This window comes from Rhincodon typus, chromosome 13 (genome assembly GCF_021869965.1).
Source record: "Rhincodon typus isolate 14 chromosome 13, sRhiTyp1.1, whole genome shotgun sequence".
Lineage (NCBI taxonomy): Eukaryota > Metazoa > Chordata > Chondrichthyes > Orectolobiformes > Rhincodontidae > Rhincodon > Rhincodon typus.
In genome coordinates this window covers 38,891,894-38,916,128 of record NC_063344.1, presented here as the reverse complement: position 1 = coordinate 38,916,128, position 24,235 = coordinate 38,891,894, and the positions used below count along the sequence as shown (strand labels likewise).

The window sequence follows — 24,235 nt, the reverse complement described above, 5'->3', positions numbered from 1 at the left end:
CAAATTTCAACCTCGAACTGCATATGAAACATAATATTTTTCTGCAAGTACAAAGTACTGATAACAAGACAGTGAAACCAATTGTTCAAGAAAATTGAACAAAGTACTTCATGAATCTTAAAAGTTTGCAGCTAGGATGGAGGAACTCTATCATACAGTAGAGCTCGTTGGCCTTGGACCTTTTGTTGGCCAATCCTCCAGATGCTTGTGTCTAGAGGGCTCAGTCATGCTGAATGTGCCTTCACCAGAGGCAAATGCACATCCTCGGTGTGGACTTCCACAGCACTGAGGATGGCAAACAGGGTAGTGGTGGAAGACCCAGAGTGTCCCGAGAGGAGACTTCTGGGGGGGCCTGATTGTGATTTCTCCTCCAGCTGAATGCCTACTGGTATTGTCCTGTCTCTTTGTGAGGAAAGGGCAGCATGATTAACATCAAGTTTCCTGGTCGTCCTGTTGTCTTGCCATTGGTGCTAGGGACCAGTGGCTAAGAAGACGGTACATACTTCTATTTGCATACTATGCAGACTCTGAGACTGCTGGAGCTAGCTCTCCATGGCAGTCCCCAACCTGGCCTTGCTGCTTTCCTGAGACATTGCACTATGATGGCCATTGCCCCCACTACAAATCTGTCTGTATTGTATCTGCTTGCGCATGTCAATGAATTTACAAATTACTGATACCATTAGTGCCCACTGCCTGGGCCTGAGTAGGTGCCCAGTCTGGCAGTCTTCTGATTTGCTGCAGTTATACAGGGCCATGGTAAGGCCACACCTTGAGTATTTTGTGCAATTTTGGCCTCCTAGCCTGAGGAAGACAATCTTGCTATTGAGGCAAAGGTTCACCAGACTGATTCCTAGGATGGCAGGACTGACATATGAGGAAAGACTGGGCTTGTACTCACTGGAATCTAGAAGAATGAGGGGTAATCTCATAGAAACATAAAATCCTGATGGAACTGGACCGGCGAAGAATATTCCTGATGTTGGGGAGTCCAGATCTAGGAGTCACAGTCTGTGAACAAGGGGTAAGCCATTCAGGACTGAGATGAGGAAGAATTTCTTCACTCAGAGTTGTGAACCTGTGGAATTCTTTCGCACAGGAAGCTGTTGGGGCCAGTTCATTCGATATATTCAAGAGAGTTGGATGTGGCCCTTGCGGCTAAAGGGAACAAGGGATCAAAACACAAAAGAGAGAAAGTGTCATGATCAATGTTCAAAAGCTGTTCCAAGTGAAAAGTACATTGACAAGTGGCAAGTTCTTTCAGCTACAGCAAGTGTGAGAATTGCGCTAGCACCAGATGAGAAGGTTACCATGGGGATATGGTTGGCCATGATTGAGGCAGGTCAGGACAATGGAATGATAAAATTTGCTAGGCCTTGCGAAGAGAAATCCTCCATAAAAGTCATTAAAATTGAAACTTTACTAAAATATGGAAATATTCAGCCCAAAGTTTTGCCTCATCAGTGGAATATTTTACTTGAATTAAACAAAATGAATTTGAAATGTTCATTCAGCATTTCTGACTCAAACCTAGCTAAAGCTTTTGCAACTCCCTGTTTAGAATCTGAACTGCCCTTGCAGCCTCCTTATCAAAAAAGCCTCTTGCCTCATGTCCCTGAATTTCTCCTTTGTCTCCCTTCACCAACAATAACTTTCCAGCACAATAAGTGTGAGAACAAATAATAGTGCCTTTCAAGATCCAGGATGTCCCAAAGTGCTTGACAGCCAATCAAATACTTCTGAAGTACAATAACTGTAATGCAGGAAAGACAATAATTAGCTGATTATTGTTTACCTTCTGGAGGAAACTGATTTCAATTATCATAATTAGTTTTCTTTAATTCAGATCCCTTTTGATTAAACTTTAAAAATGCACTTTACTTAAAAATCCCAAGAGTAAAAATAATTTCTTTTAGTTACCATCATTCCCATTGGTGGGATGGTCGAGAACCAGAGGACGTAGACGTCAGATGATTGGCAAAGGAACCAAGTGTGACATGAGAAACACCTGGAAGTGGCTAGTGGTTAGGATCTGGAATGCACTGCCTGACAGATCAATAGAGGCTGATTTAATTGCAGCTTTCAAAAGGAAATTAGATAAACATGTGAAGGGAGAAAAGACTGGAGTGCTACACATCAAGGGCAGAGGAGTGGAACTTGCACATTTGCTCTTAAACAGAGGTTAGAGCGTTGAAACGCCTTGTCCTAAATTGTAATTATTATACAATCCTGATTGAGTTTCAAATCCAGAAAAATTGTCAAAAGTCCTGAAACAGCAACACATACAGGTATTGTGATCACGTCATGTATTTTTTCAAACTTTTAGTTATTCCAGCCCATGTTCTTCATTTTACTACATTTAACTTTTGTCATTAATTTTGTGTTGAGCTAATTTAATATTACATTAGTAATATTCTTGTTAATTTAATATTACATTAGTAACGTCCTTGTGTTTGTTATGAGCTGGATAATTGGGTTTATTTAAATTTGGATGTGTAAATATGTGCAGAAGTTGGTGGTCAAGAGATCCACTATATTGGCGCATATTTCATTTTTATCAGGCATTCCTTCCAGGAGAGACCACATCCCTAAGCACAATTCCAGCTCTAATTGCCCAACTCTAGTAGAAAACTGATTAGTGTAGGCTATAAAGCCTAAGTGATCATTTTTTTCAATTGTCATTATATTTGTAATATTATTTTGATTGACATTATATGTGCTGACATTTTTCAGTTTACCACACAACTTTGATTGAAATAACAAAAGCTTTAAACTAAACACAATATCCATGGTCTTCATGCAATTCTGCATTTTAATGCTGTATTTTGTATAATGATCTTTGCTCCATATTGCCAGTTTCCAAATTCATACAAACTTTTGGTAGTAGGAACATTAAGTATTTTAGAAAGTCACATCCCTATGTAATTATGCTGCTTTTGCAGTTTTGCTGACCGACCCTAAATATTTTCTTCAACAATCTGGTGAGTCTCTGTAAGAAACTAATATGAGAAATGTCAAGTAAGCATCAAATATACCCAGTATGGTGACCCCAGAGCCCACCTTCTCAGTCATTTTTCAGACTTGTTAGAACGGCCAACAATGATCAAAGTAATTTTTAAAGGCATGACGAAACACTGGTCTGGCAGCATAGCTGGAAGAGATTTCATTCCTAACTTTTAAATTGCTTTACTTGAACTTGTAAAATCTAAGAGCTGTTGGTTGCCATTCCTAAATTCTTATGCCCGGAAAGCTGTATACACCTTTGAAGAACTCATCCTGCTATAAAAAAGATCTCCTACTCAGTTAATGTTAATGGAATTTATGATGCCAATGGAATGTGTCCCATTCATTTGTGATTTATTTTAATTACTGTAATTCTTTTCCCATACAACTTTTAAAGACATCTGGATGGGTATATGAATAGGAAGGGTTTGGAGGGATATGTGCCAAATGTTAGCAAATGGGGCTACATTATTTTACGATATCTGGTCGGCATGGATGAATTGGACCAATGGGATTGTTTCCATGCCGTACAACTCTATGACTCTATACCCAACAATGAATCGAGTTGCAACTCATAACTACAGTGCTACAATATAAAATCCATAAAGCAGAGGACAGAACAGGTAATGAAGCACAACCTCAAATGATAGTAATCACAACCTGAACATTGACTATTTATACAAAGAGTCAATACGTTTCAATTTTATAAGTGAAAGTGGAGATCTGTGGATCCTTCATTGTCTGTAATATTCTCAATAGTGTAGAAATATTGCATTTTCTTGCTGCTATGTCGTCAGATGTTAATGTTTCTATTTGGTTATGCATTGACGACGATCCCATTGCTACTTTCTCTTTTGGCATTGCATCATGATTGAAAGTGAGACAGATTCCTGTAGTATCGTTCATCTGCATTTCCTTTTTATTTACATCTCATTCATAATTGGCACTCAAACATACACACAAATACTTTATCCTGCAGTCCCGACTGTTGGGGCCTTTTTAAACCAGGCAGTCCAGAAATTGAGAAAACAGGTACAGAAACTATAACTCGAAGAGTCAAGGAGTCAAACAGCATGGAAACAGATCCTTCGGTCCAACCAGTCCATGTTGAACATAATCCCAAACTAAACTAGTCTCACCTGCCTGCTCCTTATGCATATCCCTCCAAACCTTTCCTATTCATGTACTTATCCAAACGTTCTAATTGTACTCACATCCACCACTTCCTCAGGAAGTTCATTCCACGTGTGAACCACCCCCTGAGTAAAAGTTTGCCGCTCATGTCTTTTTTAAAACTCTCTCCTCTCACCTTAAAAATGTACCTCCTAGTCTTGAAATCCCCCATCCTAGGGAAAAGCCAACTACAATTGACCCTATCTATACTCCTCATTATTTTATAAACTTCTATAAGGTTGCCTCTCAAACTCCTATGCTCCAGTGGAAAAATGTACCAGCTTATCCCACCTTTCTTTATAACACAAACCTTCCAATCCGGCAACGTTCGAGTAAATCTCTTCTGACCCTCTCCAGCTTAATACTATGCTTCCTATAACTGAGCGCCTTGGTAAAATCCTCACAGTTGTCACAATTGATGGTATGGTGTGGCTAAAGCATTCGGGAAACCTTGGATAGATTCTCTGCTAACAATCCTCCTTATTAATATTACTCTAAGTTACTAATTCCAAGAAGGGAAAAATGAGCACACATGGTTGAACTGGCTCGCTCTTGATAAATAGCAAAGGTTTATTACATTTTACCTATCATCTGGTTAAATTAGACTAGATTTTCCAAGAAATGACAGTCACATGCAGATTGCCACTCCTTATTTTTAACGTTAAGAAAGAGCTACATATTTCTTTCAGGAGATTCTGATCAAGGCTCGTTCAGAAATGCAGAGCATCCTATAAAGCTGACAAGCTCCTTGCAGTGCAGGACAATCAGGGGAATGCAAACCACACCCCTTTTTCACATCAGGAGATGCTATATTCTGTGATTTAAATGTTCAACATCACTGACAGCCACTTTAGTTGTTGTGAAAGGGTACATATGTACAGTAAATGAGGTTGTTAGAGTGCCAAGTAAATAAGATGCCAGATAGGTGCAAGGTAGGAAAGGGGCCAGATAAGTGATGGAGTGTTTAGGAAAGGTTAGGCGGGTGGAAGATATTGATTTAAGCAGTGGGTGAGCATGTGGTGTCCGGTCCCTTAGTGGCAGGGTGGATGTGATAAGTCCTCTGGGTTCAGGAGTGTGGGTGTAGGGTACCATGGGGCTGGTCTGGTCTGACTGAAGGGGAGAAGGGATGTCAGGTCCTGTGAGAATGGTTGGGCCTGCTGGCAGGAGAGGGTGTGTTGCAGGGGATGTCATTATCTTAGGTGGAGAGTAGGAAGCTGTCAGCTCCCAGGTGGAGGTGGGTTGTCAGTTCTAGTGATGGGTGGGGTGATAATATGTCATGTCCTGTGTATAGAGGGTTCTGTCAGGGTCAGTTACAGGGGGTTTCGGGGAAGGGGGATAAGTGACGTGGTAGCTCCTTTTGTAGAGGAAGTGATGTTGTGTCAGGGTCTAGGAGCGTAAGCAATTTGGGGAAGGTTTTGTTGGGGCTGTGTGTGGTTAGTTGGAGGGTCAGTTTAACTGCAGCAGAACCCTCCAAATTTCCTGAATTAATTGGATACTTTTAGAAGTTTCCAGGCATAGAGAAATTGCCTCATAGAAGCTTTGATTTCCCAGGAAATACCCTCAGAGTCTGCTAAGTTAGAGATTTTGCAGGGTCGCAATACGCAACTCTCGTCTGTGCTGAGAAACAATTATCTTGCCATTGGAAAATCCAGGCCATGATCTTAAATACAGGATTGACTCTTGTGAGATATCTGACTCAACTTTTGAGTAGGTTCACATTACAATGACTGAAACATTCTCACACAGAGCTGGTAACAAGCACAGAACTTTAACAATTCTGGTTAGCTCTTTCCAGGAACAGTCTTTTACGTCTTAAGTGGAACTTATCTTCCATTGTCGTATGTATTCTTTTGAATAACATTGTAATTTTAACATGCTTAATCATAGATAGTAAAGCTGACAGTTCTTTTGGTACCACTCCTGTAAATGCCTGATTGGATTGCTTCAATTCACACTATATGGTGTGAATTTGCCACCAACAGGGTGTTTTACCTGATGTGGCCACACTTAAGTATTTTTCCCATAATGTAAGAAACTGAGTAGGAAATTGTGGTATTGAAGAAGTTAACCAACATTGTTACAACCTAACTATTATACTGAAATGTTACATTCCTCAGGCACATAAATGTCCAGGCTGACATTAAGCTATTAGCTACAACAGAGGAGCACGTTTTCAGCCAAGTGTCTTGCTTCAAGGGGTGTCAGGGTAAGATGGAGTTGAAACTGTTATACCTCAAGATACGTGCTATGATGCAGTAATGATATCTTAAGCGAGATCTCTTAACTGTAATTGAAGTACTGAAGTGAGACAAACACAATATCTCCTTTCTATCGAAAGATAAAGCTAATACCAGTCAGGTACACGTTGTTGTATGTAGGCATATGTTGTCATTATTATTACATAAAGCAGAGTTTTATAAAAGTAATATTTCAAACTTCACTGTCACGCTGTGTAAGTTTGATCTAGTGGTTTTATCCCTGTCTGGAGATGTATATGATGTTTTCTATTGCGCTCGATTGACAACCTTATTGCCTATTTGCTGGTTACTGTCACTCAACATCATCACACAGTCATCATTACCAGGCTGTTCTTCCTTGCTGTCTTTGTGCATGCTTGGTGCTGAGCTGGCTTCTGTTCCTTTGCAATGTAGTATCAATGATCAGTAGTGACTTTGTAAGATTTGGCTGATTGCATATTTGAAAAACCTTTGCAGATATCCAAGAACTTGTTCTTTGATTTCTACCATGCACTTTCTACCCATTGTGCAGTTTTGGTAGGTCTCTATGTACTCACTCATCTTATGTCTCTTTCATTCTCATTGATCTTTGATGAAAGATATACCTTACCTTGGACCATTTAAATAATTGGTTGCTAGCAAGTTCATGCACTTCCGTACCGAGTATGAGTTGTTTTGGGAATGGTAATCCCTTCTCCATTGGTGTTGCACAAAAATGCAGCAATGCAAAGTGAAAATCCTACTTTGTTGCTTGACTCTTCTAGTAATTGATTTGATAGTATGCACCATATGTCCTTCTAAACCATTCAAGCATGAATTTTGGGGTGAAGATGTGGTATGGGTAGATCACTACTTAGTACACATTTTGAAGTATATCAATGTATTGCAATCCATTGTCAGGCACTATCTGATCCAGGACACCAAACAAACTAAAAATAGCACTTGTCATATCAACCACTGTCATGGTTGTTGTGATGATATGTTATAAAACAATGGAAAATATAGAGAAGTAATCCATCATAAGGATGTAATCATCTCTGTGCACTGTGAGTAAGGTTCTGTTGTTACTTAGTTCTGAGGAGTGGATAAATTACTGTGTGGTTGTGAAGGCTCCTTCGCTGCTGATATTGATACGTTTGCCTCACAAACCCTCAGAAGTCAAACAATACTTTGATTCATCCCTAGCTATTACACATACTAACCATCCTATATGTTCAATACCCAAGCATCCCTAGTATAACATGGATTTATTATGTCATTGTAATGCTTTTGGTATTAGAACTTGTTTGCCCTTAAATGACATGTCGCGTTATTCCAATTTCACCTCAGTATAGATAAAATTGACAAAAGTCTTTGGGTACTTCTTTAATCCCTTGGTAATGATCGTTGCAACTGTTGTATATTGTCCTCTTCTGCAGTTGTTAACTGCAACTGTTCACACTGGTTCTGGCCAAAGGATAACAGATCAACCTTGAGAATGTCTTCAATTTCGTTGTCTAATACATAAATGGGTAGATCAAGTGGAATACCATGGTCTTTATGTGGATTGGGATAATGCACTCACAGGGATAAATAAAATCATCATGGTATCTAGCTTGTATTTCAATTTGAAATTGTATCCTTGCACATTGGCAAATAGAAACTGCAAAAGTGGCAGTACACATTTTCCAGTTTGCAGCATATAATTCCTAAAGGCTTATTATCTATTTCAATGGTGAACTTCTTGTCAAATAAGTACATGTGAAACTGCATGATACCTGATACCAGAACTAATGTCTTGCATTCTGTACTAGAATAGTTAGCTTGCCCAGGGCATTTAAACCAGAGACAACTGTTCCTTTGTCTTGCCAAAAACACATACCTCAAACTTTTTGCAATGCATCAACTTTGTGAATTGTGACAGTTCTAGGGTCATATTATTGCAGAAGGCAAAACTTTGCAGCTGGAAGACATCTGTATAATTCTTCCAAACTTGTGAAATCAGTAGTGTCTCAGTAGATCTCTCAGTCATAAAGAATTGTCATTCACCAACGTAACTGGTGAAATAAATAATCATAAGTGTACTTTTTTTCTTTTAGTTTCAGAAATATTTTCCTGAGATTTATGAAGTTTTCCTCATTTTTTTGTCAAGTTACTAAGTACCAAACTGATATTTAGCTTTTGAGTCTTCCACATACTCTAGAATTTTAAAAGCAAAGCATGCTTTTCTGCTCAAAGATCAGAAGTGTTTATTTATGATAAAGTACACCTGTTCCACATTGTATTAATCTGTGTATTTTAAAAGTACTCTCAGTATTCCGCTGAATAATAGCAGAGCTCTTCCTGTGCCATGCAGTTCTCTGCCTGAAGCTTATGATTTCATTTTCACCAACCAAGAAGCTAATGTAAATAATACAATAACACTCAAGCAACTACATGGTTGATATTGGTTGCACGACTGTTAAGCTGTACGATCTCTGTTAAATCTGGTTTAATGAGTAATCTTTTCCCTTGAAAAAGTTGAATGTTACCTTTCAAAGGAGGGAAATCATCAAATAATGATATGAGTTCTAATGAAGGAACTTATTGATATCCTTGCTTCTCTATCAAAGATGCATACTTTAAGGTCTAAACTTTTTTGTGCACATTAACAGTACTAATTCTGTGGTTCAATCACTTTTTTAATTTCGCACTTTCTCTGGAAATGTTACAATTGCTTACTAAAGTTGCACTGGCTTGATAAAGTTTAGTTTCTTTAACTATACATCAGGAATTGTAACTTCTTGTATCAACAGATTTAATTAACATATCTTTGAATGTGGACGAGATATGATAAAATTCATGAGCTAAATTACTTTTTTATTTCCTCAGTCTCCTCTATTTCACTTTCAGTTGCCGTGAGTATCTGAATAACTCTTTGCAAAATGAGATCTTCTTTAGATTGCAATATATCTGAAAGAAATGAATTGGAAATAGTGATGGAAATTCAATTCAAATTAGTTTTGTTTGTAAATCACACTAATTATGAAATTATGATAGTGTTTAAAGATAAAAGTGGGTAGCTTGACTGTTTTGGAAAGAAGTTTGTTCATAGTGTATTTGTACCTCCTATTTTTACTTATGTGCACTTGATTACTAAGAATTGGGAAGAATTACAGTAATTACTAATGCTAGTAGTATGACTGAGATGAACCAGTAATCACTTCAAAAGAAATAAATATTGATATGCAATGCCGTTCACAACCTTGGGATTTTCAAAAACAATTTGCCTGTGAGGATATAAGAGCCACAGTTTAATACCTCATCTGCAAAGCAGTGCCTTTGGAAATGTAATCCTCTCAATATTGTGCTATTATGTCACTGGTGATCATTATGCTCAATTTTGTGATCATTAGTGTCCTTTAGGCACAGTGAAAGGTGGATTCTATTGAAGTAGAGGAATGGATATGGTACCAGAGGTGATAACAGTTGGTATGATAGTAAAACTGCTGTTTGTAAGGTTTATATTGATAAAGTACATTGGGGAATAAGCATTTTGCTTGTGTTGTACAAACATTCATACAAGTTGACAAAACTTAATGCATTGTAAAACTTCATCTTTTTTGTACTACTGGAATGGTGATAGGCAGCTTAATTGTGAATAATACATGTTATTATCTGACATGTGATAAAGTGACTGAGCCGTGAAGATTTCATGGTGCTAACAGGTACAACTGCATGAAGGTTTAATTGGGACAATTTTAACAAGTAATTGCTTGAATTAAGTTTCAATACTAATCCATTATAAAACTTCAACATGAGTGGTTCAAAACACACACTATAATGCTTCCTAAAAGGTATCTTTGTAAGAACAATAAAGAATTTATTCCATCAAGCTAAAGACCATACCTTTGCAATATGTTGTTTTTAAAAGTTCAGTTTAAGTTACTTGTAACACAAAATAGCAGTCAAACAAAACGAGCCTCATAGAAGTGAGTAGAGTTATACAACAAACCCATAGTATGAGTGAGATATATGTTAAACTTATGGTTTAATTTATTTTCCAATTTTGAAGAACACTTGCACAACATTTTAACAAAGTTGCATTTAAATTACCGGATTTTTACAATACATGCATTGTTTAAAAAAATTGCCAAATGCCTGTTTTACCTTTTTTCCTTTTAATGTTATATGACTGGATTAGTTGATCAGTTTTGGCATATTGAACAATGACGAAGAATTATTACCGAATCTAAATTTTCACAGCTTTCTTCTGTATTTACAGTATAAAATGGGATTATAATAAAACTCTTTAACTAAAGTTTTTGCACAAGACTGCTAACTGAAACCTTGGCAAGTTACATTCATTTAGGTGTTAATAGCATTATTCAAATAAACAACAGATGACTGTACATTTTTGATTAGTTTTTGTCAGACCAAATACCTCCCTTAGACACTGAGAAAGGGAAAATTAGCTGATACAACATTGTTTCCTGTATCAAAGTTCAGCACAGCAGAAGTATTACCTTTATGGGTGAACAATCTACATTTAAACACTATAAAGAATATACGTATTGTTGCACAGGGAGAAATCTTGTCTGGCAATGGGAATTTCCTCAGTTCAGCTTTAGTATAAATGGGATTTCCATTGAACATCTGCTGATGCTGCAGTAGCAGTAGCAGTAGCAGAGGCAGAGAAACCCCAAGGAAATTATCAGTAAATCTCTCCTAAATGCAGTAGACAGATTCCCTGATTTGAACAAGGACGAATTGATTAAATATCTTCAAAAGAAGACCAAGATTTTGCAGCTACATCTTTTAAATTCAAAACATCTGCCAATCAAATGTGTTTGAATGAAAGGACAAGGTGATCGTATATGAATTGAATGGTTTTCCTCCATCCTTTAGCTATCGGAAACAAACCAAACAAGTAAAATGTGTATCTTGCACTTGTCAGAAGTTAAATTTATCCAGGGCGTGGAATTTAATGGAGTTCACTGGAGTGGATGAAATGGTGGCCAGGCTGGGAGAATTAGGTAGGTGGCAGCGTGTTTAATGACTGGCAGTGGAAGAAACAGACAGAATTTAATGAGTGGCAGAAGGGCTTTTTCGGCAAAACCACCTGCTGGCAGCAAGTGACCATTTGGGCCCGTGAAGAAGCCACTTGAGATCAATTATCTTTAACTCCACTGGATTCACTGGTGGCTTGGGGATTTGTGGCTGGATTCACATGAGTCATTCTTACCAGCAAACTTCTCCCCATGACTTTATCCAGTTCCATTGATTGGAGTGAAATTGCTTTTGGCTTCCTGTCGAAAAGTGATGTAAAGTTCCCACTGGTTTCCAAACTGACGTGCAGGTCTCCTATCACCACAACTAAATTCCAGCAACAATTTCTGTGCACAGTGCCATTTTGTAGCCAGTTACTGTGTTTGCTGTCAGGAGAATTGAGAAAGCCAATAGCAAACCAAATCTTGAACAAAAATGTTTCTTTTCTGTCACAGCTATGAATGGGCCAATTGATCAAACTTGTTTTATACTTCCATTCCCTGCATCGCATCTCTCCCTGATGTTACTTTTACTGCTTGTCAAAATTTTTGTGAGTAATGCATGAATTTGAAACCCATTAAGAAAAATAATGAAAACACATATTCAATACATTTGTTGGTTTTAACCACAACATGGCTCATTAGCTATTCATCTGTCATTAATAATTGAATGCCTCCAATTCATCATAACATCATCTAATGTTATGTTTCACAACTATTATTATGCAGCCCTTCCTATGCATCATGCCGTTAAGAAACACAGAACAGAAATCTTGTTTCAAAGTTAGCTTTTCTTAAAGGTTGCCATTCAGATATTATTCTTTCCGCATTGAAATATTTGAAATCCTTCTGAGCCAGAGATTTATGAAGTTTCTCTTTGCATGATTTGTATTCACCAGTTACCACAGAACAATTAGCAGCACAGCTTGATGGAGCTTGTGAAAAAAAATTGTCTGAAATTCCTAAGGATGTTATGATTTTCAAATTTCCAGTTATACGTGTAAGAGTAGTGCTTGTAATGTGGATTGAGGACTATTAGCAGAGTCACAACTCCTTAATTCGTATAAATTAAGTAGGCACTGACTTGAATGACATGGTGAATTAACTGATTAGAACAGTGATAAATAAATAAACCCTTCGTACCTAGACAATTTCGGTTTAGAAATTGTAATTAATGAACAGTTTGATTAGAAATCGGAGTCTGACTTTTCTAACCATATGACTCTATTTCTAATTGTGGCTGTTGAGCAGCCAGCCAAAACATTTCCACAAGCAACCTGGCCAAGGACAGTTTCAGGACAGATCCTGCTCCTTTATTATAAATTAACCATCTCTAAACTCAAATAGAAATGTTATCGGGAGATGCTGGGGCTTTTCAGTCCATCTACTGAAATGTCATAACTGTTAAGAGAAACCATTTATATCCATGTTTGGGAAGATATGGCAAGAGCTTGCTGGATCTCACAACAGGAATACCTCCAAAAAATATTTAAGGTTCAACTCATTAAGTGTAAAACAAGGAAGTTATGGTGATTTTTTATAAAACATAGATTCAGCCTTAACTGGAGTTTTGCATTTAATTCTGACACCACACTTCAAGAAGGATATGAAGTCATTTGAGAGATTGCAGAAAAAAACCCAACATGAATGGTCAGTGTTCTCTTTAGAAAAGCAAAGATTGAGAAGAGATTTGATTGAAATGCTCAAAGTCAAGAGGTGTTCTAGGCAGTGTAGATGTAGAGAAATTCTCCCCATGAATGAGGGCATTGAAAAGGACAGCAGATTGCTTTCTGCATAATGGTAAAAAAAAACAAAGGAGACATGAAAAATATTTCCCTTTTGTTCTTTCTCACACTCTCTTGCTTTTACTTGCTTAAAAGAATTCTAAATTTTCCTGCAAACCCAAAAAGTTAACTGTCTGTCTCTTATCGAATGCTGACTGAACCACTGAGCATTGCTGCATTTTCTGTTTTTATTCAGGTGTCCAGTATTTTGCTGTGTTTTAAGAGATGAAGAAAATGATTTTATACATGGTGTGTCATGAGGATCTGTAATGCTGTCTGTGAGTGTTTGGTGGAGACAAATTCAATTGTAACTTCTGAAAGAGATTGGATATAATGTGAAATTTAAAATGGAAGGAAATGTAATTAAATACAGATGAATGACAGCAAATGTTAAGCGTAGCATCTCACCAAGCGTACGTAACCTTCAAAATGTCTACTAGGAATTTTTGTGAAGGAAGAAATGACATTGAATGGAAGTTTCAAGGGAAATGAAACTTAAGAAGCAAAGTAATTTCTTTTATTGCTTTATTCACTCTTCTGTCTATTTGGTTCCTGAAGATTTGCATTTTCAGAATGAAAATCTTCTATGTAAACTTAATTTTAGATTGCCATGATGAATTATTCTATTAAAATTACTGGCGGATTATATATGATTAGAACCTTTTATTTCTTGTAACTAGTTCAGGCTATGTTAGTTATATTACTTCATTGAGAATGATCTGAAAGGAATAGCTTTCAAGGGAACTATGGGGAAAGAACAGCTTTAATCAATATGTGCTTTGACATTATAAACATTTTAAAATGAATTTATGATTCTTTTACATATGCCACAAAAAGCCCACCCTGCTTTTTCCATATTACCCAACAATTCTTATTAGGAAAGACAAATCGTGACTGGTTGAACTGAACACATTATACTGAAATAATTTGAATAATTTCAAAACATATGAGTCACTTACCAAGTGAAGACAGGATTTTTTTTATATTCACTCATGTGCCATGGCTTTCACTTGCAAGGCCAACATTTATTGTCCATCCTGAATTCTCTTGAGAAGGCACTTCTTAAACCATGTGGCGAAGGGACTTGATATGCAGTTTCAAAAGTTTGGCACAGCAGTCATGAAGGTGCAAAGATATATTTCAAAGTTAGGATGCTGTGTGACTTAGAGGGGCCTGCTATACTTGATCTTGTCAATATTAGCGTTACAAGAGAAGAAGCCTTGATAAGTTGCCATTTTATAAATGTTACATATCACTGTTGATGCATTCTAGTTGTAGAGGGACTGACTGCTGAATGTGGTAGATAGAGTGCTGATCAAGCTGGATGCCTTGTCCTAGATGGTGTGAAGCTCCCTGGATTTTGTGGAGTTGTATTCATCTAGGCAAGAGAATATTCCATTACACTCCTTGCTTGTGCCTTGCAGGTGGTGGACAGTCTTTTGGGAGTCAGAATGTGAATTATTCACCTCAGAATTCCAAGATTCTGACCTGCCCTGTAGTATACAGTACTTGCATATGTAGCATTGTTGTTACTGGTCAATTATAATTACCAGGTATTGATGGTAGGATATTCAGCAATAATAGTGCCATTAAATATCAAGAGGAGATTGTTGGTTTCTCTTATTGGGGATGGTCATTTTCTGGCATATATCTGTTATTTGTCACTTATCAACTCTAGCTTGAATGTTACCTTGGTCTTGGTGCATACAAACAGACTGCTTCAGTATCTTAGAAGTTGCAAATAGCACTGGATGCTGTGCAAGCTTCAGTTGATATCCTCACTTCTAACATTAAGATGGAAACCAGTCATTGGTGCAATCAAAAATAGTTGAGCCTAAATTATTACCCGGAGGAACTCCTGCATCAAAGTTCTGGGGCTAAGAATATTGGCCTTCAACAGACTTTTCATTTCTGCTAGGTATGATCCAAACAGGTGATTGAGTGCCCTTGTGGTGCAGTGATACTGTGCTGGCCTGTAAGCCACAAAGCCCAGATTTCAATCCTACCTGCTCCAGAGGTGTGTCATAACACCTCTAAACAAGTTGATTAGAAAATATATTCCAACCAGTGATTGACGCCTCTCATGGCACAGTGGTAGTATCCCTACCCCTGAACTATGAGGCTCAGGTTCAAAGTCCGCCTGTTCTGGAGGTGCATACTAACATTTATGAACAAGTTGTTTTGAAAATACCTTCCAACCAGTGAAGAGTTTTCCCTTTATTTCCCAGGGCCTTCAGTTTTTCCAGGACTCCTTATCGTCCTGATGTTATAAGTGGTCACTCCCACCTTAGCACTTGAGTTGAGTTCTTTTATCCATGTTGGAAGAAGGCTGAAATGAGCCAAGGGCTGAGTAACCCTGGAACAATCCAAACTGAAAACCTTGTAGCCACAATGATTGTAACAATTATACCTCATCCAGTTTAATTTCGGGTGAGTGGTGAACGTCAGAATTCTGATGGTAGGGAATTCAGTGATAGCAAAGCAATTGCATGTGGGGATGAGATGTTTAGGTTTTCATTTGTTGGAGGTGGCCATTGCTTGGCAGTTATGTGATGCGGAAATGACTTGCCATTTATTAGAGTACATTAATATCCTGATTTTTGGATAGTTGAAAGTTAATGGGAGAGCCATCTTTGAAAATGTACCTTTTACTATACAGACAAGTGCTCATTGAAAAAGTGCTTCTCTGAAGGAGCATATAGTTTTAAAGAAAAAGGCACCACTTACATTCCAAACCATGATCCAGTCAAAATAATGAAACATTCATAAAAGCAAAATATTGTTGATGCTGGAAATCTGAAATATAAATAGAAATTACCGAAAAATCTCAGCAGGTTTGGCAGCATTTGTGGAGACAGAAAGAGAGTTAATATTTTGAGTTGAATTTGACCCTTCATTGGAACATTTACTTTTCACTTATACTCAAGCTAGCAAACTGTTTATTGATTTTATTTCCACTTTGCTGTGATTCATTCCTTAGCAATGAGCATGCAGAATGGAGATCTACACTTGCTCATTTATTTTAAAAGTATATTTTAAGCATAAGCTAAGAATTATGGCATCTGATCTAGCACTCTGTAAAAAAGGTTTTTCTGACCTGATTGTGTTGAGAAGATCAAAACCACAAGTAATGATGTAATGAGAACTTATGTTAATAATAGCATGATGAAACTCTGATATCAGCAGTCACATACTATTGATATTTGAATAGTTATTCCATCCTGTCTAGAGAGCTGTGATATAAAGACCAATATTCTGTATAATAGAATGTAAATAAGAGTTTGTAGAAATTCCTGAGTCAGACAGTAGTCACTCTTAGAAAAAGCAGAAACAGATGTAGCAGACTTAAAGTAGGGATGGTGTAATCTAAGTGTGCAGTTTTTACAGTGCATGACAGAACCCTGATGCCCAAACCACATGGGTAGCACAATCCATGAGGGGAAGCCAGTATGGGATTGTATCCATGGAGGTATATTAATCCCTGGTGACAGCCTAATTCACAATCCTCAATGCTGTTGAAAGTTTTGCTGTGTGATGCTATACTGAATAAAGAGTCCCATCAACAGATTTCCATGATTTTGATTTAAATTTTGTTACAATGGTTTTGCCACAGTTCCAACAGCACTTGCAGTTTTTTCATGTGGCTATAATAACAATCTCAAACATAGAGAAGCTTGTATAGCGTGCGACAGTACTGCTTCAGCAACTTCTCTGACAGTTTACTAAAGGTATAGCTTTGTGGATGGAAGTAACAGGTCAAATTTTCCATATATTTATTCTTTACCATTTCTGACACTTGTTTTTAAGATATCCATTATTTTAATCCAAATGCCAAATACATTTGGGCCTGCAGCCGTTAGGTGGCTGAGAGCATATTCTGCTCTGCCTACAAATTAATTTGCATTTCACCATGAAGTTTTTTTAAAAGTTTGCTGCTTTTCATACAGAGCAAAATGAAATGCCTGATGAAGTTTAGGAGAAAAATATATCCTTTTTATGGGATGAAGTTCTAACATAATTCCTCTATGATGTCACACTTAGTTGCCTTGCAGTCGTATTTATTGTAAAGTTGTTAGCTTCTTTGTGACTTATTAAAACGATGTCACCTTAGCTTTCTGATATGTTGCATTTTACTATTCATATTAATTCTTTAAATTTAATGGACCCGGTACAGTTAGTGGATACTTAACTTTTAAGATGACCGTCCAAGCACATTCAAGCATTTGTTGCCTGAAAATCTCAATTTTGTTACTTGCTTCAGAATTTTTCCAATGCTAGTCCAACAATGTGCATTTGTAAAGTGGTATTATTTTTATTGAACATATCATTAAGTTTTGAGTTTGTTCCATAGCTATGATAAATAAATTAAGTAACTTTTAAAGAGCAAATGACACCATTTTAAATGCCATTAATTGAAATTGGCAATCTTTTCATTCACTTTGCCTGTATGAATTAAAAAATATAAAATTGCAAAATGCGGTGGCTTTGATCCACATCATTCAGTAAGGACCTAGGAATCATCCTTAATTAGTCAATTCGTACCCAATTTGAAAAATGAATTAAAGAGATCAAAATAACAAGGAGCATTGTGGTCAGTGAAGCATTTCACCCTTCTATTAGTGTTCCTTCAGTTTGTACTTGCAATGGCAGTGACTGATTGTGACAATATTGGCCTATTTATAGAGTGTACCTGTGGGAAGCCACTTGCACTTTTAATTAATATTAATGAAACAACAGCTTGAATGGAGTATGGAGAATGTTTCGTAATTCATTGATATATCAACTTGGTTTTGTACTGGAAGGTATGGCAAAGTGATTTTGAGCTTACTCCCAATTAGGCAAAATAGTAAACCAGGGGGTAGTGGCTCTTCGGAATTTGTGGCCCAGACATTGAGTATGTTCAAGGTTGGCATCAATAGAATTCTACATCAAGGGAAGTAATGGTGCTGAAGTAGAAGATAAGCCATGATCTCAATGAATTGTGAATCGGTCTCAAAGGGCTAAGTCTATTCCTTCTCCTGTTTCTTATGCTTTTACGTTGTGAGTGTGATAGAGTTAGGGTTAAATGTCACCTTAAATCCTCCGCATTTGCCCCTCCTCATCGTGATGTCACTCTGATATCCTGCCACTGTTTCTGGTTCCTGCAGTTTTCTCACAGTCTCTGATTCCCAGTCTACTTCTGCTCCATTCTGGTTCCTCTGTCAGAGGCTCAGGTTTCTGGCCTCCTTCTGAAACTACACTGTGTTCCTTTATAACACCTGTCAATTCCGGATCACTGGCTCTTTTATCACAGTCTTCGATTCCTGGTCTGACCCTGTTATTTTATCACAGCCTCTTGTTTTCAGTCTATTCCTGCTGCTTTTCCTCTGACCTCTAGTCTTTTGGCACACATTTTATGAAGAAGAAAAATCAGACTCACTTTTCTGTCTCTGTTCATTATGGCAGTGATAATGTACAGTTAAGTACAGCTCTCTTTAAAATATTTATATGTTATCATTACTGTACATAATAAAATAATTTGCCTGCAGATCTTTCCCTGGACTATACCTGTTGATTTGTTCATTGCAGTTGACAGCTGAAATGATTCTGCGTATAGCAAATGAGCCAGTTCTCCCTTTCAGTGTCCTGGATGTAGCCCTGGAGATTCAAGAGAAACTCAAAGGTTATGTTTCTTTCTAAACTTATTTCCTCTTGACGGTGCAGTTACATAATTGTTAATTTAAATTTTGAGTATGAAAACATTGCTGTATATCATTTTCATTCTTTGTTGCCCTAAGTTACTGATGATCAATGTTTTCATTCCCTGCTATCTCCAGTGTATCATGGTGGAATTAATTGACGTGAACAATTATTTTCTAAATAGTTTCTTGAATGTTATTTAGTTGTGCTGTGTGGATATTCTTGAATTTGACATTTCCTGTAAATCATTCCACAATGAGCAAATATTTCTTGTCAGCATTAAAATGTTATGAGGATGGTACTTATTCCATGCTTTGTACTGTCGTTGTATAGATTATGACTATTGATACAATTCTCAATTATATATTTTGTTTTTCAAAGATGACAACATTGCTTCAGAGCAAATGCTGGAATTGGCCAACATGTTGAGAGAAACTGCACAACTTTTTCAGTCAGATGAAATGCGTCCAGCTAATGATCCAGAGGAAAGAGATCCTGCCCATCTGAGAATGCTCAATGATGTACTGCAGAACCTAGAGAAAAACTTTCTGATCCAGCATGCTCCACCAGGCTACTATAGGTATGGGAAAATGCTTACATATCTGTCTCAGAATAATTCAGTGGAATTTATGATAGAGTTTCCATTTTCTAAATGGAATATGATCAAGTACAGTTGCTTTTTTTGATGGAAGATGATGGTAAATAATGGCTCATAAGATCATGTAGATGCAGAAAATCCAGTGTGTTTTGCATTTGTGACACAAGCAAAATGGGAATATCTTTAATGTTTGACATGGTTTAAATCCTCTGCCTTGTCCTGCTGGTAGAATAGCAAACCCAATTTGTAATTACCTTGAGGTTCAACGTGGAAACATAAAATCTTATAGTGCAGACAGGCTGTTCAGACATTTGGGCTTAGCCCGCTAGTTATTTGAACTATTCAATTAATCTCACTCCTATGCCCTTTCCTAAAAGTATTGTAATATATTTCACCATATCAAATATTTGCCCAGCTTTCGTTTGAAAGTTAGCACTTCATCTGCTTCTCGCACTCTTTCGGGCAGTGCATTTTAGAGCTCAAAAACTCAATGTAAAACCTTTCTTCCTCTTGAATTCTGTCACTGCTTTACCAATGATCTTAAATCTGTGTCCTTTTGTTACCAACTCTTCTGCCAATAGATATTTGCTTCTTAGTTACTATATCAACCCGTCAGTGATTTTTTAATACCTCAGATTTTGTTGTCACCTTCTTTGTAGCTTTTATGTGTTTCTTTTATCCTAAGAAAATGTATCAACTTTGGCAGTTAAATACCTTACACCACTTCCTCTTTGAACACTTCTTGTTCAGTTCTTGTTTGGCTTGCTAGTTTTTGATTATAGTCCCTCTGGGCCAGATCCCTTTTCAACTGAAGTTATTCTTTTTACAGTTGAGAATTTTTATACTCAGTTGTGTTTTATCCTTGTCCATAACTATGCTACACTTTATATTCCTGATGTTCCCAAATGCTTTCCTACTAAAACATGCTCCACTTGCTTTACTTCATTTCACAGAATTAGATATAGCCCTGCCTCATTCCTGTTTGAGTTAGAAATGCACTGATGACCAAAAATTCTTTTACTGTGTTACTATCCCAGTCTCTATTATTGAAAATGCCCAGTTATCAGTATTCTAGTTTTTGCATTCTTTTATAATTTGCCCCATATTTGTTTTTAAACCTTACCACTGTTTGATGGTCTATATTACCTGCCCAGTAACCTAATAGCTCCTTAACTGTCCCTAACACATTTAATTCTTCTATGTATCCTCACGTGCATCAAATCTTTCCAGTGATGTACTAGTTTTTTGATTAGGACTGCCGTGACCCCTTCCCATTGTTACCTTCTCTATCTGGAAGTTGGTTTTAGTGATATATAATCATGACGCCAGCTCATGGATTTCTTGGAACTCATGAGCATGCAACTATGATGTAACTTTGTGTACTGTGCGAAAGAACTTGATTCAATATTAAAGCTGTTGTGAGGCTATTGAGCACCGTTCACTTTACAATATTATTCTTTGAGTCTAGACTCTGAGCATTGATAAACACCTTTTTAGTTCATCGCCACCTTCTCAAGGGCAACTTGGAGTGGGCCATGAATGATTTAAAAATACTGTTCATGATACTAGGCTTTATTAAATAATGAGGGTTTGGAACTTGTTGGTATAAATAGAGATCTGAGTGTTCTTGTACACTGATATCTGGGTAATATAGGAAGGTAGAGCTGAGCTAAAAAGTCAGTTATAATCTTCATGAATGGCAAAATAGATTGAAGGGACAAATTGCTTCTTCCCATTACTATTTCTTAAGTTTTTTTCCTTTTATCTGTGAGACAGACAGTCACAGGCTCATGTTTTCCAGGATATCAGCCTAATAAACTGACATAGTAGCACACCAGTGCAGTTCTAAAGTTAAACTAAGGTGCTGCCTTCCTGTTTTAGTGGTTCAGATGGACATTATAGATCCAAAGATAGTACTAAAGAAGAACAGTGTTGTTGTTGAACCCTGGATAATATTTCTATCCTTCAATTAACACCTTCAGAAAGAGATTAAATTGTCTTTGATCTCACTGCCATTTGTGGTTCTTGTTACGTGTCAAATCATTGGCATGTATAGTACATAACAGCAATGACAATACTACAAAAACAGTCACTATACATGACAGGACTTTAGAATGTCCCTAAAGACATGAAAAGCATTACATATATAGAGTTCATTTTTTCCAAAGTATTCCATTTAATTAAAGTTTTGGGAATAATAGAAATTATATTAAAAAGCAATAAACTGTTATGCTCCTCCATGAAATGTGGAATAAGGCTATAATTACAGCTTCTGTTTAGTGGGACTTCAAACTCTGCAAAACAAGGTAACATTTCCGATAAATCAATACTTTCTTTGATGAATAGCCCTACTCTCTGAGAAATTGATTTTTCATGCATTTTATAAATTTATTATCATAGTTAAAAATAAAAAAATGTATTGTAAGTCAGAAAAAATAGGCTTGTGAATCAATCTTGATGTTTTGTGAAAGATACCCACACAAAAACCTTTCAAATGTATTTAGTCCCAGTCGCAGAGGTGCAATCACTTGTGGGGCAAAAAAGAAAAGCTTTGGGACATTTTTCTTCACAGCACCGCAGTGAGTATCGATTTGGTTAAACCAGATCTGTCAGCTGAAGCATTATAAATAAGGCAATTCTTCATCTGTAAACAGGGAGGCTTAGGTGTAATTTACAGCCAGCGACCTTCAGACAACAAAGCAAGTTTAGATCATTAGGGGTACATCCATAATTTAAATTCAGTCTTTAATTTAGATCAAAGTATTCTTTTCCTTTAGGCTTTCCCATTTGTTAGGGTTGGGAGCTCACCAATTAGAAATACAAGTCAATGACCTTGGTTCATTTGGAAAAAAACCATCACAATGTTCCAGAAAATAATTTACATAATTCAGAATCTATTATAAATGCGGCAAACAACACAATGCTCCAATTAATAATTGTAGGCCTTAGTAATGTAATAGCATAGATTTCAAATTCATTTGTAGGTTCTTGGTGAGACACTGGTAATTTATTTAGAACAGTCATGCAATAACGATGGACTAATCAAATCTGCTTAAATGCGCTGCAGTTATTGTGTGAATAGGAAAAGAACTTTGTGACCATATTTTTGTCTTAAATTTACCGGTCACGGTATTTTTTTCTGACATCAGTGGAATCTATCATTTCAAATTCTGTGTCTACAATCAGTATTCTCCTGGGTTTAGCAAGACAGTCACTCAATTAAGTGAAGACTGCACTAGAAATTTACCTTTTTATTGCCCATGTCTTATATAACAGCCTGTCACAGTGACCCATATGTGCATTTGATTCTGTGATCTCCAGTGTGCCTCAAATGTATTTCTCTTGTCTTCCAGAAGATGGATTAATGAGCACTCTATTTAGTTGAGGTTATCTGTAAGTTAACAAATTGGAGTTTTCGGATGCACAATTTTAACAAAATAATTTTTATTGAAATTCTGCATTTCTTTCACTCCTCATGTCAATAATAAATCATGTAAACATGGCCTTGAATTTAGGCCTGGCTTTAGTGTACAAGTTAATATTTGTTGAACTAGCTAGCACTAATTTCAGAAAGAAAATTCTATGCAACACTGTTTCAAATACTTCATATCTCATGACAAACTGCGTTGGTCCCAAAGACCTCGACATGGCTATTTCAGTGAAGTGAAGCCACACCAACATTGTAAGCTGAATTTCTCTAACATGCAGCAATGAGCCCTGTTGGCTTGAGTTGATACGGTGGGTGAGAAATACCAATCTGTTTTTCTCTTTGCCTGGATCCAGCAAATGGACCTAGATAATTTTCCAGAAAGCCTGTTTGTTGGTGATAATGAATCCCTTATTAGTCAAAATTAACATAATTTAAACTAAGATGCTATTAACTTGAAATTGTTCAGAAGTGAAATATTACAAAGATCTTGACATTTAACATGCATTTTGCTTTATAATGTGAAACAATGTAAGAAGTAAAGCATCTCACCTTTCTTGTCTCATGATTTTATAAATCTGGGTAGAGTTAACAGTGCCTTGTACTAAGAGAAGCCATCAATAGTGGAAAATGCCAATCCCAGAGCTGCTTGACACTCCCCATCACAAGAGAAGGATATAAACGCATGGAATCTGGAGAAAGTGATAGCAGTGATATCCTGGATGCGTTGATGGGTCGAGAATTTGGAGCTGCAACACAGGTTCCTGATTGTTCTTTTTATGGCCACTGCGATGGGATTGCCACTCAATCCTTCAGTGTGCAAAACCAGCTCTAGGAAATGACACCATTCCTCGTGAATGGCCCAGGACATCCTTAATCGGTGCCTGTACTTTGTGTCAGAGAATTGAAGAAAATGACAGTGAAACCTGTAGTTACAGGATCTCAATATTCTGCTCATCCTCCTTGGGGGATCTTCATCTGCTGTTTCTCTCATGGAAGCTATGCAACAGTTACTGGAGGTTGCTGTTCTTTCTGGGCTTACTGACAAAATTATAACTGCCCTATGCTTTGACATTGCCTTCGCATCTGATCCAAAGGCTCAGACTTGGTATTGTCCATGTCAGAGGCATGAGTAGATAATCTTTGGGGAGGTCAGAAAGGTAACAGAATTTTATTAAAGGAATTTCCGAGCCATCACGATATTCACCATGAAGCTTCATCTTATGCTGTCACACGATGTGCCATGGAGGCGTCCGAAGAGAGAGTCCTTGCCACACTTCCCTAAGAAACTCTGAGTTATGTCACGTTACGAAGTTGTATGAGATAAC

At 37.1% G+C, this 24,235-nt stretch overlaps 1 protein-coding gene across 1 annotated transcript in view; it reads left to right on the top strand.

Annotated features, from left to right (window-relative positions):
• Positions 1 to 24,235, top strand: part of LOC109939135 (inactive N-acetylated-alpha-linked acidic dipeptidase-like protein 2) — a 221,019-nt gene that overhangs the window by 165,519 nt on the left and 31,265 nt on the right. The window contains exons 5-6 of the mRNA XM_048604809.1: positions 18,772 to 18,865; positions 19,264 to 19,462. Of these exons, the coding sequence (XP_048460766.1) occupies positions 18,772 to 18,865; positions 19,264 to 19,462 (293 nt within the window). The remainder of the gene's footprint in view (positions 1 to 18,771; positions 18,866 to 19,263; positions 19,463 to 24,235) is intronic.